General features: G+C 39.4%; 2 protein-coding genes and 1 long non-coding RNA gene across 6 annotated transcripts in view; 1 reads left to right on the forward strand and 2 right to left on the reverse strand.

The window, feature by feature from the left end:
• The window catches only part of LOC148424558 (frizzled-3-like), a 21929-nt gene extending 8139 nt beyond the window's left edge, over positions 1-13790 (reverse strand). For both annotated transcript variants that reach the window (XM_088414098.1, XM_088414097.1), the window contains exons 1-2: positions 13696-13790; positions 11688-12470 (exon numbers count right to left, since the gene is read on the reverse strand). In XM_088414098.1, the coding sequence (XP_088270224.1) occupies positions 11688-11972 (285 nt within the window). In that variant the 5' untranslated portion in view covers positions 11973-12470; positions 13696-13790. The remainder of the gene's footprint in view (positions 1-11687; positions 12471-13695) is intronic.
• The window catches only part of LOC148424559 (uncharacterized), a 14000-nt gene continuing 7797 nt past the window's right edge, over positions 13405-19607 (forward strand). The window contains exons 1-2 of one of the 2 annotated variants that reach the window (XR_015865505.1): positions 13405-13587; positions 17293-17463. This is a non-coding gene — a long non-coding RNA (uncharacterized LOC148424559). Of the gene's footprint in view, positions 13588-13707; positions 13882-17292; positions 17464-19607 lie in introns of those variants that run through there. The other variant, XR_015865504.1, reaches the window with a different exon arrangement.
• krtcap3 (keratinocyte associated protein 3) lies at positions 14394-19513 on the reverse strand. Of its 2 annotated transcripts, XM_088414101.1 has the most exons (6): positions 19316-19513; positions 18134-18318; positions 17482-17541; positions 17203-17400; positions 16243-16377; positions 14394-16138 (listed from the first exon to the last, which is right to left on the reverse strand). In XM_088414101.1, the coding sequence occupies exons 1-6, from the start codon at positions 19326-19328 to the stop codon at positions 16067-16069; spliced, it is 663 nt and encodes a 220-aa protein (XP_088270227.1). In that variant the 5' UTR covers positions 19329-19513; the 3' UTR covers positions 14394-16066. The 2 variants fall into 2 exon arrangements, with proteins under 2 accessions (XP_088270227.1, XP_088270226.1); XM_088414100.1 differs by lacking the exon at positions 19316-19513 and having other exon boundaries at positions 18134-19271.

Genomic DNA, 19607 nt, shown 5'->3' on the forward strand with positions numbered 1-19607 from the left:
TTAGTATTCTAGACTTGAGGTAACAATCGAGGTGAAGCAACATGAGTTTATATTCATACAGTTCAAGCTAAAGAGCCTTCCAACATCATTTTTAGTTCTGCTCTCCTGCACAATGACCATTAGCGACCACTCTACTCCATTAAATCACCCGAGACAATGGTATTAGTACAACAAAGGGCTACAACAGCTTTTTCACACGGCGGTGCATAAAGGCACTTCAGGGGAGTATGAGAGATTTTAGAATGATTTCTGCATGTATCAGCAAATCTAATTTAAAAGGCTCATATCATGATATAACAAACTTTCATTCATCCATCCATTATCTATAGCCGCTTATCCTCATAAGGGTCGCAGGCTCGCTGGTGCCTATCCCGGCTGACTTCGGGCACTAGGCGGGGGACACCCTGAACTGGTTGCCAGCCAATTGCAGGGCACACATAGACAAAGAAGCATTCACGCACCGAATCACATTTAAGGACAATTTAGTGCGTCCAATTCAACTGCCATGCATGTTTTTGGAATGTGGGAGGAAGCCGGAGTGCCCGGAGAGAACCCACGTGGGCTCGGGGACATCGTGCAAACACCACACAGGAAGGCTGGAGCCGGCTGGATTAGAACTCGGGTCCCTTAACTATGAGGCAGATGTTCTAACCAGTGTGCCACCGACCTTGCCCCTTTCATAACGTCGTTCAGTGCCAGCCGGCTAAACATCCATCAAATCATCATCTTCACTGCTTATCTTCACAAGGGTCACGGAGTGCTAGAGTCTACCCCAGCGGAGTGAATGAGGGAGTCAAAACAGGGGTTTCACTGACATTAAAATGCAAAACAGCGTCAAGAGACCACGTTCACTAAAAGCCATTCCTTCTATCAACTCAATCCCGTGGGAAAGCAGTATTCATAACAACAGTTCTGCCCGTGGGTGAATTATTTACTACTGACATTGACTGTCCGGCTGTGTGCTCCCAGGCTCTCATTTTCGCCACTTCAGCTACCGTAAAACGTTGTAAGTAACAAAATGTTAATGTTTACTTGCCCAAACCAAAATAAAACTTAAAGACATGGATAAGGTCAGTATGTATATACGCTTAGTGGGCTTGCTATCATCATCAGGCTTCATGCAAGTTATTGTTATCTGCTCGGTTGGGTCTGGTACTGAGATAATAAAATAAGCAGGAAATGCTTAGAAATGCATCGCTTGACGGGAAATAACACTTGCGGGATGTTTAGGAAAATAAATCAACATTGTAAGATGATAAAATCTCCAAAACTCCTATGATACGGCCTCTTTATTACCTTTTTTGGGCACGACAGGAACAGTGATTTTGTCTTTTCAAAATAAGAGCAAATTAATTGGAACACAAAGAGACTTATTGCTAAATTGTGCTACGGTGACTTCTTTGCAAAACTTTACGTCTTTGTTATCAATATACATTGTCACTTGTGACACAATTCACCTAACGAATATGCATAGAGATACCACTAAAAAGGTAACTCTTTAGTTTATTAAATCAGACACAGATAGCACAGCACTCAGTTTTAAAAATGCTTTGCGGTGAAAATATATTTCACAGGGAGCACAAAAAAGTTTGAAAACCACTGAGCTACAGTATATGTTACATCCTAATCATGTGCTCTTTTCAAGGTACTTCGGTGTACGGTAAATAAAGGTATCATGTCAGTGATATCAAATCACATAATACTATTATTATTTGTATTATTATTATTATTATTATTGTTATCATATATACTGTATTGCTATATTATCATATCAAATCACTTACATGAAAGTCATGGAAATAAAGTGTGTATGTGTGTGCATTGCTCTGTGTAGGTGGGTGAGGGGCAAGTGTGAGCATTCAGAATAAGAAGCAGGTTAGTTTTTTTTTTTTTTTTGACACAGAGGAAAATGAAAAAAAAAAAAAAAAAAAACCCTGCAAGCCCCTGACTGGTTCAACTCCTGTTCAATGGAAGGATTAAGTTTCTTTTTCTTTACTCCAGCTCTCCACAATATTCAGGGGGAGGAACCCTTAGAGGTAGAAGAAAAACTAAGTAAAAATGAAAAGAAAGAAAGCCTGTGAATGACATGGGCACATAATTAAAAAGTCGAATAGCAAAATCCAGGGCAGGGTTGTGAACTGAAATAAATAAATAATAACTACCAACACCTACTTTCCAAGTACAACACTATTGCATCCACTGAAACTCAATTCACTCCCTAATCATACAATACACACCAAGACACAAAATAAATTGTAGCTTTTCTGCTTTGTTTTTTTGCCCCTCTTGCCAAATTGTAAAATAGCTTGTACTGAAAGCATCCCCGTGGTGGCAAGAAGAGCAATGTGCAATCGACCCCCATCCCCTCCAAAAACCCCCCCCCCCAAAAAACAGAATGGGTATGAGTTGGTTCACATTATGTACTTGAGCGGTTTGTTAGACCCGCGGGTGTTATTGTGAGTAAGTGTGTGATGATGTGCTTAGAGCTGTTGTCGAAAATTCAGTCTGTCAGTGCTGCACAAAATACTGCCAAGTGTAAAAAGGAAAAGAAAGGACGGGAGGAATGAGGAAGAGGGGCAGTGTGGCACAACAGGCCAAAAAATGAAGGGGAATGGGGAAGAAAGGTGCCGGTTTCCCAGTGGATTAGGGAGTCAAATGGATTGCAAGAGGTGTTCAGAGTGTGAGAATGACACACACACACACACACACTTCCTAAGAGCTGTCAGCAGCTTTGTGTTGTGGTCCAATCAAGATGGCAGATGAGTGCCTTTAAAGAAACAATACATTCTTTCTAGGATTGCAATTCACAATTATTTTGATAATTAATTATATTAGGGTGGAAAATAGTTTTATTGCCTACTTTATGATTTGCTTGATTGTGGAATATAGGCTGCTCGCGGAAGTGACCAGAATAAGAATTTTATTGTGTAGCATTACTATGCATGGCAATACAAGTTTTAATTCTTGAAATACAATACAAACTAATAACTATTTTGTTGATTAATTGGATTTATAAAATAAAGGGGCTAATGTCAGCCCCTTTATTTTATAAAGGGAATCACAGTGTAAGGAATGTCAGTGAGGCCCTGCGGTCCAAACACTGTCAAAACACACCTCACTGTGCATCACTACATCATTCTTATGGTAGTGAGCTTGCTTTTAGCGCCTCTGCGCTTCACTTATTAAAGTATGCTCGTTCCCTTCACCTCAATCCAACAATCTTGAAAATCCTTCATTAATGGCTCTGTGCATCAGAGTTATCACTATTATGATGACATTTGACATAATTGCCGCTGCCCTTCTCTTCTATAGACCCCGCTGCAATATTTCCAACTTTGTAGTTACCTCACATGTTCAATGTGTGTAGGACACAAAATCACAAGAGAGTCAAAGTTGCTGCCTCCTCTTCTTTCAATGACTGGCAGGAGACGAGCGCTGGCTGAGAACAGACAAACCGAGGCGACCGTGATGCTCTCCGCACTAATCACTGAAAAGAGAGTTAGGAAAGAAGCACCCTCCTCTCACACTCTCTGCTTTTCATTCATTTGTTCCCTTATCCATGTCCATCCATCCTTCAGTAAGGAGAACCGGACAAAGCTGATAATGGCATTCCCCCTCACGTTCATTTCCCCTCCTCCTACTTTGCTTCGATCTTTTTCTTCCTTTATTCATCTCGTCTTTTGCTTCCCTCCCATTTACCCCTGCAATTATACAGGATCTGCACTTGTCCATCGCTACTCTTCAGCTACTCTTCTTTTTCCAGCCCACTAACATTAGCATTCATTTTGAATCTTTGTCCGGTTGAGCTACTATTATTTTAACATTTTAGAGGGGGAATAACTATAGGTTCAATAATTCTACATGATATCAAATATCTCTCAGACGGAAGTTACATAGCAGGTCTGCAGTGCCAACTCCAACTCTGCCACATTCGGTCCGTTTACATGCGTGTTCATAGATTTATAATGACCTAACACCTTAAACACACTAAATGTGTCGATTGAATTACGGCTTCCGAATTATTCACCCTTACCATAAAGACTTTGTATTGAGCGGGTATTTTTAAGGCAAGCAAACACCACCTCTCGCCGCCAGTGAAATATTTCAAATGTTTTGAGCTGTATCCCCCTTTCTCATTTCAGCATGCACTCGTTATCCCATTCCCCTCCCCTGCCTGCGTGTGTGCCTTCTTCCATTCCTGCCCTTCCTTCCATGCCTATTTAACTGCCATGGCAACAGGTGATGTGGCGGCTCCAGCAGGCCCTTGTCTCTTGGCGGATAACAGGGTAAAAGACAAGCATGTGCACACACTGCAGCAGGAATCCCTTAAAAGGCTCAAAGCATCCAAAAGTACAGTGTGTGTATGTGAGCGTATGTATGGAGATGAAGCTGATGGCACCCACGCACATCCAATCAAAATCCAAGCTGCCTTAGTGAGCCCATCTGCTGATAAATCGACATTCTGTCTTTGTGAGAGGAAGCGTGAATGTGTAAGGTGGTGAATAATGAGAAGGGATGCGGCAATTGGCCAGCATTATGATTTGGGATATTTTCATTATTGACCTTGATCTGCTATTTCAGACTCATCATGTGTTGATTTGACACTGACTTAGATTCCATTACAATGTGCGGAAGCCAACAACGTTTTGTTTACTTATTTTTAATGCTGTAAAACTTGGCAGTATTAAAGCCTTGTTACGCTCTTTTTCTTTTTTTAAACATGATGCAGTTGCATTTATGCATTGATTTTGAATGTGTGAATCTATCAACACTATGAAGGAACTATTCTGAGGGTTAAAGGTTCATAAAATAAAAATAACCAAATGGTTCACATAAAACCTATTTGCAATTTTTATTTTAATTTTGATAAAAGCAAATGTCTATTAATCACTGGTTTTGCAAAATTGAAATAAGCACCGTGTCTCTGTCCACTAACCCTTCAACCAAGTTACTTTTTTGTAATACGGTAAAGTTTACCGATTGTTTACCGGGTAAACAATCATGCCCATATATGAGCAAGAATTTAACTCACTAGTCGCCTTTCAGAAAAAAAAAAAAAAAAACCTGTCACAAGTGTGGGTGGAAAGAGTTGCTAAGTTGGCAACGCTGATTGCTTTGTAAAGCCATTTTGGTGGTGTAAGTTCTTGTCAATGCGTAGATGTCACAATTCCATAAAAAAATGCCCCGACAAATTAACTTGAATTTAATCATAAAATTGATTATTTGACAGTTCCAAGCCTTTGGAACATTTACAGTTATTTTGTTTGGATTGGTTTTGCATGAGGAAACAGACACGGCACCGTACATAATTGTAGAGGCTGGGCTTTCCAGTAAGGGTTAAGACACACACACACACAGTTATTTTCCAGTCCGGGTCACGGGTTCAGATTAAGTCCATAAGACATGGATAAGCTTTATTTATGTGTTTAACCAAAGTTGAACACTGCAAGACTTCACTTACAGCCGTCTCGGGTAGACACTAACACAGAGTCCATTAAGGTTCAAAGCTACAGATTTGATTCAGAAATATGGTGACTAGGGAGATTTTGAAGTTGGAATCAATTTTTAAGACGTTTTAAAGACGGTGGTAATGTAGATGCGCACTCAATTTAAAAGATATATTTAAAGTACCGGTAATCTGAATTTAACTAATTGTCCATAATTGTTCTTTTTTTTTTTTTTTTTTAACTGCTATTAAACTGGTCTGACAGTTCCTCCGTAAAATCTAAAGAATCTTACCAGAAATGTAAAACACTTCCTTAAGATACAATTTGAAATCGAAAATATTCCACTGTAAATGGTGTGTCCCAAGTGTAACACCATACAATAAGTGAGAGACCAAATCCCATAAAGTCCAGAATGTAGTGGAAAGCAGTAATTGACAGGCGGCCCTAGTGAGCAGCAGAACGGCGTTTGAGCCGTGAAAAAGCTCAACAATGTCTCTCTAAATCTCGCTTAACTTGCCATTGTGGGGCTGGATAAGCGGCAGTGGCAGCTATGCCGATGGGAACAGTCTGCCAAAAAAGCAGCACCAGGCAGCGCCTTTGTTCTGGGCATAAATAAATGATTGCTTCATTTGGCCTGGCAGCTTCAATAGACTCTGTGAGAATGAGCATGATAATCAAGAGTTCACCGGGAATAAACAGGAACATTTAAACGAGATGAGGACCTGTCTGTCCTCGCCTCGGTGAATAGTCCGCTTCTTCAGATGTACCCGGCACGCACACACAGCACGAGAAAACGACTCGCACTTTTTAAAACGCGATTCTTTTCCTCACAATGGGATAAAAGACGCAGCAGACCACACTTCAGCACAACAAGTCGTGAACTCTCTCACACAGGCTCCCTCTCTATTGGGGGACCTCGTGGCCCCGGGGTGGCCCTTCTTAAGCCTAGCAAGTTGGATTTTGAAGGACAGGCTCCATGCTGAGGGAAAGACAAACACCGGAGACAGTAGGGTTCTAAAGACTTTACACGAGCTGTCACTCTGCCACTGTTTTCGCCGGTTTAGTCCTTAAATTCACTTTCGGGTCCTACACACTAACCATTATCTTTCACGCACTTTGTCCTTTTGGCTCCACGCATCTTTTCAGGTCTCTTCAACAACAGGAGTGTTCCCATTCAATAAGAGCGCAAATCAACAAAATACATTTACGCTAGAAATTTGAAATACATCAAGGCACTGGCTGCATTGACGATGGTATTCTGAAGTTGCTCAAAGTATTAGTTAAAAAAAAAATCCCTTGAACTCTTTTTGTCTAATGTTGTGGGGAGTTAATGGTCATGGGTGGTCCCGTGGGATAAGAACAGCTCCTAAGTGTCTTTTAACACTGATTTACTACATAACTGCCCATCTGTCAATCATCCTTTATAAATCTCTTTTTTATGAGTTGGGTGGGGAACTGTCAATTTAAAGTGCAATAGAAAAAGCAACTTTCTCAGCTCAGTCATTCTAATGGGGCATCATATTCTTTCAAACCACATTAGCATGCCATTACTGTCAAACGGATATGTGGATAATGCAACCAGAAACCACCTGAATGAAAGGATGGCTGTCTGCAGTCTTATACCCTAAGGTGGCAAGGATGACTTTCTGCAGTTAGCATATTAAAAAAAAAAAAAAAAAAAAAAATCACCAGTCAAGGTGGGAGAAAATAGGAATTGGGAGAAGGAGAAACCTAATTACTTAGCGTGTGTCAGTATTTCCAGTTGCTAACAAGATTTCATAGATAGGGAGTAGTATCTTGTTAAGCAGTGTGTTTATCTTGTTAAAGCAGAATTTGAATGGCTTAACACTACGACTGCATTTAAAAATTAAGACTTACCGGTACTTTGATAATGTATGCTCAAATAGGACTAAATCTTAGTTTAATTTTTAGCTACTGTGCTAATCGACGTCGCAATCAACCAAATTATAGGATGAAAGCAATGTATTGCACAGCAGTTCAAATGGGGCCATGAGTACCAGTGGGGGTACATGCACTTCAGCGGGTAAGTGCGATTGTGACAGGGTTGCAGGTATTAGCAAAATTAATTGAATGCTTTTTAATGCCACGTCATGTTTTTTTTTTTTCAAAATTAAGAGTAAATTATTTGGAACGAGAAACAACATTAAATACAGCAATAGTAGCTTATTTGCATGTCTTTTCTTTGATACGTTTTAAACGGATACAGATTGTCAGTAGTGACAATTTTTCTGGCAATCAAAGAATAAAACAGACAATGTTACACTATCTTGTGGAGTTGATGAAAAAAAATACACCTAATGATGAAACTACAAATATAGTTTCAAAATGTAATAAATCAAAGAAAGATGGCACAGCACACTTAAGTTTTTTTTCTATTCAAAAATAATTTGCACATTTAAAAAGTTACATGGCTAAAACATATTTTGCAGGGGCTATATCATTGAAAAAAAACAAACAAAAAAAACTGTATACCCATCAAAACTAAGGCTAATGCCACAGCGTCCCCAATTTATCGCCATTGGCAAAAAACAAAAACCCCCACACATTTCTGTAGTGGTTAAAAAATGGCAATCGGAAAAATCTTTTCACAGATTTTTATGCTAAATTAAAATTACATCAGCCAATAAATGATCAAATTCACTAATTTTGCAAACCATTGATTTTTAAGGTTCTAGTTTCTAGTTTTTACTCGTGTTTCTAAAAAGTAAAAGAAAAGCCGCTTTAGTATTTTAAGGTACATAATTGAGTAATGTATTTTAAGGTACATAATTGAGTAATGTCCGGACTATTTGATTATGGGTATAAAAAGCTGAATACAATTTAAAATAAAATAGCTCACTGAAATTGAAAATGTCTGCATGTTCTGGCAGAAAATCTGCCATATTAGCATTATTTCAAATTGTTGAAAAAAAAAAAAAAAATCCCTCCAAACCTCCAACAAACAAAGACATGGACGTGAAATACTGTCCCGACCTATATTACATCTGCTGGGAACCATAAAATACCACGGCAGATGGATGGATTGACCGTGGTGACGTATTCCCAAAGACAGAATTTCACCATTTGGACAACCAGTCGCCATTATAGAAGCACTTAGCCTTTTAGCTTGAAGTCAGTCACCCATTGGCTCGGGTTTTAAAGACTATTGTGGCAGATTGGGTGGTAAAAATCAATGTCTTCATTATGGAACTGAGAAAGAGATTAGCAGCTAGTTAGAACGAGTGAAGAATGGCAGCTGGCACCTTTAACCTCGCCAGCACTCTCACACACACACACACACAGTAAGAACCAGTATTGCTGTTAGACTTTAAAAAAAAGCCTCATCAGTGAAACACAAAACCACCGCTCTATAAAACAAGTTGCATGACTGCTAAATAAGTGTGTCTTGGCATTTTTAACCACCGGAATCATTAGGATGCCAAGTAAATAAACTGCAGGTATTGAGAATCCATTCACTGAAAAGGTGTGGACGGATGGGGTTTAAGTAATTTGACCATTTGTCAGTGGTTGTTTCATTCATGTTCCTCCAGGAAGGGGGATTTTCAAAATGCAAACACGCATATGAAACGATCACCAATTCTTAGGCGAGGATTTTCCTGCTGCAATCTATCCTTTCTTCTCTGGTGTGTTTGAAGAAAGCATTTGTTCCAGTAGGCTGATTCTATTGAAAAGTCACCATTGTATAAATAGAGACTTTACAGATAATGTTCAAATAATACAGTTTGCAATCATGCCAGCACTAATTATCTAATGCTAATGATAGCAAATTCATTTGAATCAAAATGACCTATATTTGGCAGATTACAGTAGATAATATTTCAGGTTGAGGTTTACTTTCAAAACAAATATTTAGCAAACAAAACTACACATTGTGACTTTTACTTAACCTGGCAACCGTTGGAAATACAAGCACACCTCAATCAAAATGAACTCAAGCGATACTATTCCAACCCATGTTAAATGGCCATTTGCAAACACGACACGAGCTCTTTCGTAGCTCATTGGCTCTACTGCATTACTGAATTTCTTACGGGGTTCCCAGCAGGACTAGAGTGTCTGGTCTGAACAGAGTTGAGCAGGAATGCTAGCAGGGTTCAAGTTGCGGTTCAGCCATTTCCAGAGAGCTGTCTCTTTCTTATGGCTGGGGGGCCACAGAGTGTCTGTTACAATGATACTTCGTCATGTGGGTCAAAGGGAGTTCATTAACAGATGCTCCCTCACAGACTCCAGTCAGCCATGTTTGGACACGCCGGTGGGGAATTAGCTGTGTTAATTTGATGAGTGAAGTCATTGACAAAGTGAACAAACGGTGCATTAAATACAGCAAGATGCAATATGGGCGACCCCGTCGGTCTGACGACCGGATTTTGTCATTTCTCCAGATCAAATGAAGCCAAACTGAAGAGTGTCACAAGAGCACAACTCCGCAAAATCACGGTCTCATTCAATCTAATGCGGGTTGCCTTTTATAGTCTCTTTTGGATAATCAGATTTGCTGAGCAGCTCCCAAAAGAAAGAAAAACTGCATTTTCTGTGGTGTAAACAAATACTTCCTGAACAAAAAGTAATTCGTGACTATTAATCAGCCAGACCTTTTACCTACACCTTTCGTCTCCAGGGACTAACAAAGGAATAATAAAGAGCTGCAACACGATATTGATGGATATTGCGCGCCAACGATTGCACGCAGGGGCGTCGCTCTCACGCCACCCAACATTTGGCTAGTTGTTGTCGCTCAGGTGGCACTTGCGTGACCGTCCTCTACGTTTCTCATTCAAGAAGGATCATTAGCGCTTCAGCGAGTGCACGCATTCATCCAAGCGCGTCTCCGGCAACGGTAACATGTAGCTGGAGGACGAGACTGTAACCTGACGACGGCAGATCGCCTGCTTCTAACTCTTTGATATTTAATGCCTGACTACAAGTGCAGAGACAGGAGGCTACATATTGTGGTAACACTTTCGGTTTGTTTGTACTATAATGCAATCTGGTATATAAAATAAAAAGAAATTGTATTAATTGAAAATTGATTTTTTAATTCTTTGTTTGGAGCATATTTGGGTTAAGAATTAGGTGTTGAGGGAATAATACATCCCAACTGCTCTGATTTGATGGACAATACAGAAGACGCAATATCATACGTATTTTGAGCAACACCCTCACCCACTAACTCTGCCAACTATTTTTTTTTTTGGTTATAAGCATACGCTTCATTTTAAAGGCAAATCATTCTTCAGACGATAGTAAAAAAGCAATTACATTCAAAATGTTTTATTTTGAGACATGCCCTTTGACGTTTGCGCTTTTGCTGTCCAAAGTTGTTTTCATAAAAACACAGCCAAAACTACTTTTTCTCTAAAAATGGTTCTGTTTAAAAAGCATATAACTTGTTTGGATACCATGAAGTGATTTGACTTCAGTCCTATAGTTTTCTCATTTTCATTGTTTAGTTTTTGTTTTAATATAAACATTTAAACTTTTTTTTCAACAATGCGCAATTGTTAAACAAAATGAAATCAGTAAGATTTATAAATAGTTGTAATAATTATTTCTGATACTTAATCAGAATTTAAAAGCTACATAATTGCTATTAACTCACGATCAATAACACACACAGGATTTCGCAGTGTCTCTTTCGCATGAGACCTGTTTTTGGATATTAGTACTGATTTTCTTTAACTGAAAAAAGTGTGATATTTATAAATGACCATTTCCATTTACCAGTGGTAACTGACTTTGGACAACTTGCAAATGTGGTGCAATTTCCTGTGATTTCAGTAGAAGGTCTGTTTGGATAAATACCCAGCTTTTTTTGCTGCACAAAGCATCTCTGTTTTCTCTAAGGATGAATGAAGGATGATTTAATTGTGTTTGCAGAGGACATCACAATGCTTCACGACACGGATCAATACAGTGAAAAAACACAACACCGCCGTTCCTGGCAAACCCGCCAATTTGTCTAGTATGAATTGGTTGTGACTGCATTTTTGAGGGCTTTTTCCCCCCCTTCACATGCGTAATCACATCTGAGCTCTTGAGCTCTTTTGTTTCCCTTCAGCAGGTGCGTAACATGACAATGTGAAACAGTGCAGGCTGTTGCTTTACAGTTTTCAACAAAACTGCTCATACTCTGTAATTACACCTCAATACCCTGCAGCGGCTATCCAATTTCGCAGCGCGCCGTGACACAAGCATACAATGCCGACACAATGCACGTACCTCCATGGCGAGCGCCGCCGTCTGCTGGTCGTAGTGATTCAGGAGGTTGGGCATGAAGGTGGTGTTGTAAGGCAGATCCTTGCACATTCTCAGTCGGATGGGCTCACAGCTGAACTCGCTGTGGCTCTCAACGGCCTCCATGTGTATGGTCCCAGATGGACGAGCCGTGAATAAGAGGAGCAGGAAGAGTGGGATAGGAAAACGAGGAAAACATAACGCTTCTCGGCAGGACATCAGAGCAGTCTTGCAGTCTCTCATACATTCTTTTTTGAATGATTCCTGCATTATTATACAGCAGAGAGGGCAGACTATCAACTATCGCCTTGAGCGTCGCTGATAATTGGTTTAAGGCTTCTTTGCATTGGAGGCAACCAAGTCCACTCTCAGTGGGGATTGTAGAAGAAGAATCCCACCTCTTAATAAGAGGCACATTATGGAGGATGGAGGCCCCACTGATTGGCGCACCAAGACAAAGCAGCGCCAAAGAAGCCGCCTCTTGTTCGCCACTATTTACTTTCAGCCTTCAGACTGCACCGCTGCTTGCTACTGGCTTACAGAGCATCTTGCAGTATTCTCCACCTCCTGGTTTATTCCATGGTGACAGTGAGGGAGAGAGAACAGCTCCTCTGGGTTGTCAGTCCCTCTTTTGTCTGTTCACCCACGCCTCCAGCAACACCTCAACAAAACACACAAGGCCGCGATATCCATCTCCTCCTCCTCCACCTCTGAATGATTTTTCTCTATCTTCAAGGTCCCTTGCATTCTGTCTTCTTCAAGCAGGTCCTGCAGGTTTCCAAGCACACACGCATACACGGAGGAAGGCTCAGTGATCAAACATACTGAATGGGCATTGTGTCAGGTTGCATGGATTGGCAAACCAACACTTAGTAAATATCAGGGATTAAACAAATAATGAAACTCAAAACAACATGGCAGTGTAGTAAAACACAATTTTCTCCTCACAAAAGCTTCAATTTGGGGAAAAAAACGTTTCATTTTGGTTTGTGCATGCTTTATTCTGTGTAGATAATGACTTACATATATTTATATGCATACATAAGATAATTTGTTTTATGGTCTGGATATGTTTTAGCATTTAACTGCTGTCTACTTGGTTACATACCAATGCCACATGAAATATGAAAATAGTGATAACGCCACCAATTTGTTTTCACATATTGTTGTACTCAGACTTGTTAGGTAAAATTTTGCTCAAAGTGCATAGTAAGTAGATAAACTCGCCTAATTCATCTTTCATTTATGAGCTGATGAGCTCAAGCCAAACTGATGAGAGCAAAATATTTGTTTACACGGATGAATTCATTAGTTATCTTTATTTTTTTTGTCGAAACTGTTCCGAACGCCAATTTTAAAGATGATAAAATCTAGCAATTTGGTGACTGGCATCATGCGTCTGGTCACAGCAGCCTGTTAAACAAAAAGCTGAAAAAGCAGAATTGTTATCCAAATATCTTGGAGCAAACCTGAGTTGTATTGAAACTCACCAGATTGTATCTTGTTGTGAGAACCCTTTCTAACACCTTTTATATTTCTAGGAGAGTGGCCAGGCAACACTACTCCGCAGTTCGAACTATTTTAGCCTTTTTTGAACGGCAATAATAATTAACGATACAAGCGAACCACGTGGTTCATTAAAGGACACCTGCGCCAAGAAGGCTTCCGTAGACCTTTACGCCGTCGGGCAACTTGTCCGGATAGTTAGCTACCTTTATGCTAATGACAACAGCACCTCCAAAAGCAATACCTCCCGCCCACGTACGCAAGGTAACCTTCTGTGATTCCGAATGACTAGCTCAAAAGGGATAAACGAGGTTTCGCTTTCTCAAGATTCCTCGATGGTTTGAGACACGCTCTCCGTTTGGACCCACATCAATCATTGGTAAGGGGGGGCGTCGCTTTAACGTGTCATCGCCGCATACGAAACAATTTAAAAATGCGTTTGAAACGTCAAACTAGCAGGAAACAATAGCAATTGGATGCACTTTACCTCGCAAAGGGGGGGGGCTTCGAGAAAGGTTCAGGTGCTCCACTGGGTCCGTTCACTGCGGCGCTCCAGTCGTTGTCCGCCGCTGCTCGCCTGCCTGGCAGCAGCGCGTGCAGCGAGAACGCGCAATCAACGTGAACGCGCACGCCCCCACTGGAGCGGACAGGCCACGGACACACGCCGAGCTAGGTAGACTTCACTATCATTTATCTTAATAGCGATAGACCACGGACACTGATAGCTCTTAATGTATTTGTCTTTAGCTACACTTTCATCACATTCTTTTTAAGACCACTTCATTTGATCAATAGTTATAATGGCGGAGAATACAGTGAACTAGAGCCAGCTCTGTCAGCCATGGGGGAATACAGTGTGTGCGTGTGTATATATATATATATATATATATATATATATATATATATATATATATATATATATATATATATATATATATATATATATATTCAACGAACACATTTGCATTATATTACATATGTATGCAACTGAACCACAATATGTAAATTTCAAATGTGTGTTAATCTTGCAGATGAGGAATTTTGTACTTTTATAAATAGATTATTATTTTGTAAGTAATTACTAGGTTTCATTTAAAAATAATTACTTGCATACTCGTATGTGACAACTATTAAACACAGACCGTGGAATTTTTTTGACTAGCAAAAGCAACAGTTGAAAAAAAGTGCTCCAAAAAATATTTTTATTGAAATGATCCAACAGGAGCAGTCACGAAACTGGAATCAGCAATTCTGATTTCTTTATGCAAATGAGATCTTGAAATGTATCTCTTAGCTAGCTAACTTGAAATCAACATAAATTCAGCGAATCCAATCTATCCAAAATGAAAGTACTCTCAATAAATATTTGCCTGCTAAATTGATCTGAGTTTCAAACACTCAGTGTCAATAACAATGAAGGCATGCCAATTTTAAGGAGATCAAGTTGATGGAAAAGTGCATAATTTCCTCTTATAGTAGAATGAATACATTCTCATCAATGCCTGTTTTTTATTGCATTTATTCATTTTTAGAAATACAATATCTATCATAGAAAGATCTTGGTGGTGACCTCAAAGTGAGCACGATGGCACTGGCCTCACAGACTGATCACAGTGATTGTATCAGGCAGCACAATGTCAATATTTATCCCTCACACAGTCAGGATTAGTGCTGCGTGCTATGATTCCCTTCCACACGATTGAGCACAGCACTAGATTAACCATTTCATGGCTGATCTGATGTGATCCTCTCTGTCACTGGGATATGCGTGTGTGTGTGTGTGTGTGTGTGTGTGTGTGTGTGTGTGTGTGTGTGTGGTCTGTGAATGCTAAGACCGCTGGCCCACATACTGGTTGAACCGCCTTACATGAAAAAATAGTGTGCAGCGAGTACTCAAATGCACGCAATATCATGACACTGTATTTAGTCATGCACAAATTCAATGTGAAGATATTTTTTTACACGTTCAGATGGGCATAATACAATAATACACAACATTACAAACTAATAATACATTCATCGTTAAGAAGTCTATTGACTGAGTAATTATTAACAAAAATTGGCAAAACGATATGAAAACAAGGCTTCAACCAGAAGAGGCACTGTTGATTTTAAGTTATAGAAAATCTTGTCTTTTTATTACTGTGGTTAAATTGCCTATCAATGTCAAACAAAAATATGTACAAAGTAAAAGCTTAAAAAGTCTTTGTTTTTCTACTTCCCTTTTAAACTGATCTAATAATATCTATGAGAACACATCTCAGACTTTATAGTGAACAATAACACCAGTTTCTGTTTGACTAAACTTTCAAATGTATCATACCCAAGTTATGCGATATAATGGCATCAAGCCATTTCAAAGCCAAATATTGCGTTAGTCTGGTCCATAAAGTAATCAAAATAAGTCAGTAAAACATGATATAGTCTATATTACAAAAGCAATCGGCTTCAGTCATAGCTGACCGATGTACCATCCTCAGAAAGAAAAGATTCGAGGGGTGGTTCAACATGTCCCCAAAAAATACGAAAAATAGTTTGGCCTACACTTATTATTTAGCTAAATATCAACATTTTACTAAAGCTAATATAAAAATATTTCAACATGAGTAAAAATGTTCATTTGTTTCCTTCATATTGAATAGAATGAAATGATATTGACAAGTCAAAACAAATTTACTACACATGGAAAAGTGATTCTACCGTAACTAAATGAATACTGAGTATCATAGACTTTGAATGCATCTACTCTTGGTCGGCTTTGACAAAAAAATGACCCCACTCAAACTCAGACCTGTCCACCGAATTCAAGATTTAGGAATATGAAGGATGGAATATTGTACTTTGAGTATGTTGTTACATCAGGCCTCAGGGTTGACATTTTGGCCAATCAGCTGTATGCTGTGTGGCGAGCTCTCCGCCCCTTCCCCCATCTGTGAGAGAGCACCAATAAGGAAATTAAAAGTAAATCTGTAAATAAACAAATGCAGAGCACTTCAGGGCCCTCCGGCATCACCGCTCACACAAATCCACACACCTGTTCATTGTAGTACGTCTTTCCACAGGCCAGCAGGCCCCTGAGAGTCAGTCCTACAATGAAGCACCATATAGACAGGCCACACTCCGCTGCTGCTAAAACAGCACTGGGGAACCATATTGCCAGGGTGGTATCCTAAGATGCAACACACATTTGTAAAAAATATTAATCGTGAAAAAAAACAACAAATAGTGGGACACTTTATTTTAATGCAAACCCCACAAAGGGGTTTAGAATAAAATCTTAATAATCTGTAAAACTGAACTGAACCTAGAACAGACATCTTTATGTTTATTCGGGTATGTAGTTTGCTGCCCCCTAGTGGCCAAAAGTGTACAAATCAGAAGGCGAAGCAAAGTCAAGTGACATGGAAGCATGAAATTAAACGGTTTAATTTTTTGACTCTCCATCTAGCATGTTATGTAGTTTTTAAAGTATAGTAATGGAAAGTGTCATGTTTCCTCACTAAAAATTAACATTTCTTGGGGGACTGAAACAAATGAATTACATTTCCATTCATTTCAATGGGGAAAGATCATTTGAAATACGAGTGTTTTGAGTCACAAATGTGTTCATAAATGAATTAGAAAGTAAAGTCAGAACAAATGAGAAAATCTGCATTAAGGAGGAATTAAAATGTAATCCAATCCAAGCAGTGAAATACAAGCAAACAGAATATTAAAAAATTGCACTTTAGTACAAGCTAGGTATTATATATTTGGTAAATTACATTTGTTTTCTTCACGTAGTGTAATAAAACAACAATTGCACCAAGCCATTTGAGGCAAAAGAAAGCTATTAATGCAACAAGTATTAGCTTGTTCACTGACAGCCCTGTGAAAATAGTTTAGCTCAGAGTACACAATTAAATAATGGAGTAAGTCATACGTTGCCCACCTCTGGCCTATCAGATAGCCATTCTTCTCATCATTATACGTTGAAAGGAAAGTTGAGACTTACATAAATGCGTGTGGTGTCAAACGGGCATTGTGCGCTAACAGGAGAGCGAGCGTTGACCGGAACCACTGTGTCGTTACACCCTTGCATCAGGCCCTGACCGTTGTGAGCAACTGTCACAGTGATGGCCAAGAGGAGGCCGGCGCAGCACCCAGCTGAGAGCAAGGCGTTCAGAAATGAGGCTAGCAAAAGTCCAATGTGCTGGAAATAAAAATGGAACATCATGTGAGAAGGGGTACCAGACAATGGAAGCTGCGACTCAAGGTGACCTTCAAGTCTTACCAGCTTAAACATGCGAAGATTCCTTGACATAACAATAGCAATGATCCCTGTAGCAATGCTCTGAAATACACAAAGGGGATTGGCTCAGCAGAACAAAGACAACTGAAAACATGAATTCTATTCTACCTTGGACGTAACGATTGCACATAACCAATGAACAGACATTAGCATTCAACCTTGACACAAATGAATGCCTTACAGTAAAGCATTCTGCAAGTTATGTGTAATCAATTCTCTCGGCCAATATTTGAGGAAGTGCTGTAAACGTGATTGTTGCTGCCCTTTAACTCATCATAATCACATATTTTTGTTTGACTTTATTGTTGTTCTATAAAAGATTGTATGTGCTGTACTTTTTAAGTCATTTTTTTCCCCCCAGAGTTGTCAGTTTGCTTATTCAAAGCATGTTGAAATTTCTTATTTCATAACTTTGGTTATATTAATGAACTTGCCTTTTATTAATTTCACATCAGACACACACAATATATTATCTTTCTATACAGGAAGTAACAATGTCATCGTGATTACTTTCTGTTTCATTTAGCAGTACAATGTTATAGAAGCAATTCCCGTTAATAGGCATCACTGTCTTGTTTTTCCCACTACATGCGCTTGTTGCATTAATTTTGCAGGAATGGATATTTGAACTCACCAGCAGACCCGAGGTGACAGAAATGATATTAGCTGCAGTGTATTCTGTGGTGATTTGTTGGTTGGGATTGGAAATGTGTCGCAGGACACTGCCATGGACGATAGCGCCAAGAATGAAGTTAATATGGCCCACTAGGATGAGTGCTAAGCCCTTTTGCATCAATCTCCTTGGCCCTTTTTCTTTATCTAGGAAAAACAAATGCATAGCATTCTTAAAGGGGAAGTCAAGACACAAATATTTACAATAAACTGTTTCATGCGGTTCCACTTGTCTAAGCACAGCATTCAAGTAAATAATGCATCCATGGGAAATAAATCCACCGGATCTTATCCATCTCAGGGGGACGCCATTTTCCATTTGCTGTCAACTGAACATGACATCACAGTCGCTCAGAGTTCAACTTACAACCAATAACAGCTTAGCTTCCAGATATCACATACAAACTCAGAAAACAGGAGACAGGAGGACAAATACAATACATCTGAAAGGATGTGATGATTTTGTACATTTATTTAATATGCATTGACCAGCTTGTTATGAGGTTAATGAAGATGATCAATAACTGGCTGGTGGTGGAAAAAAAAAGTCTACAAAGAAAGATCCTTTAAAAAAAAATCTAAAATAATATGAACCAGTTTTATCAGTGTAGTTCGCAGTAGGGAAATTAGAAGAAATGCATTGTGGACTGAGGGTGAATTATCTACATGATTTTTCCGAATGGTCGGACGACATAAACATTTCATAACAAATAGATAAATTAGATCTGAAGAGATGAGTCGCTTACCGCATTCCCTCTTTGAAAGTAGGCCAATTATTTTACATGAATCCACATGTTAATTCCGCATTACAACTGACTGCTAATGAGAAGTGAAGGTTTCACCACAGTGAAGCGCATTTGTTGTCTCGTTGACTCTTGAGGGGGGAATACTTTTTCATCGGAGGGCTTACATGTCCAATCGTGCTTGGGTATTTGAGTCTTATGGTCGTAAAAAAAATCAAAAAGGTTAATGAATGAAATATAGAGTATAAAGACGCTATAAAGCAGGTAGAATGCACGACGTAATGTTTTATTGGCCCACATTAGTGAACCCGTTAGTAGGCCTGCTAGTTAACGCGGGCAAAATATATCCGAAACCGCCGAAAGCGATGACAACATAGAAAGTACACTATTCAAAAACTCACCAAAGGTACACATATCTTCTTCTCGGCCAGATATTTTCCGTTGGATATCAAAAATATCGTTCTAAGTTTACTAGCAAACTTCTCGACCTGCTTTCGAGTTTGTGTCCACTTCCCGTATGACGTCACACGACCCACCTGACGCTTACCTGCCGAATTAGAACTTGCTGGACACAACATTAGGAAGAATTTGGAGAATTAAGACGAAATCACCGACGTAGAAACAGCTCTGTCGTAAACCGAGGATGCATTGTAACGCTGAAATCAGCAGATGTGTTGACGGTTCAGTTGTATT

This window comes from Hippichthys cyanospilos, chromosome 4, assembly GCF_059441005.1.
Source record: "Hippichthys cyanospilos isolate Australia breed blue-spotted pipefish chromosome 4, RoL_Hcya_1.0, whole genome shotgun sequence".
NCBI lineage: Eukaryota > Metazoa > Chordata > Actinopteri > Syngnathiformes > Syngnathidae > Hippichthys > Hippichthys cyanospilos.

Coding starts and splice junctions, on each gene's coding strand:
- krtcap3 (XM_088414100.1), bottom strand. CDS start 18,490: ATGGAAAATGGCGTCCCCCTGAGATGGATAAGATCCGGTGGATTTATT. Junction 17,542..18,133: donor CTGTCACCTCGGGTCTGCTG/GTGAGTTCAAAT, acceptor TGTGTATTTCAG/AGCATTGCTACAGGGATCAT. Junction 16,139..16,242: donor AGACGTACTACAATGAACAG/GTGTGTGGATTT, acceptor GCTCTCTCACAG/ATGGGGGAAGGGGCGGAGAG.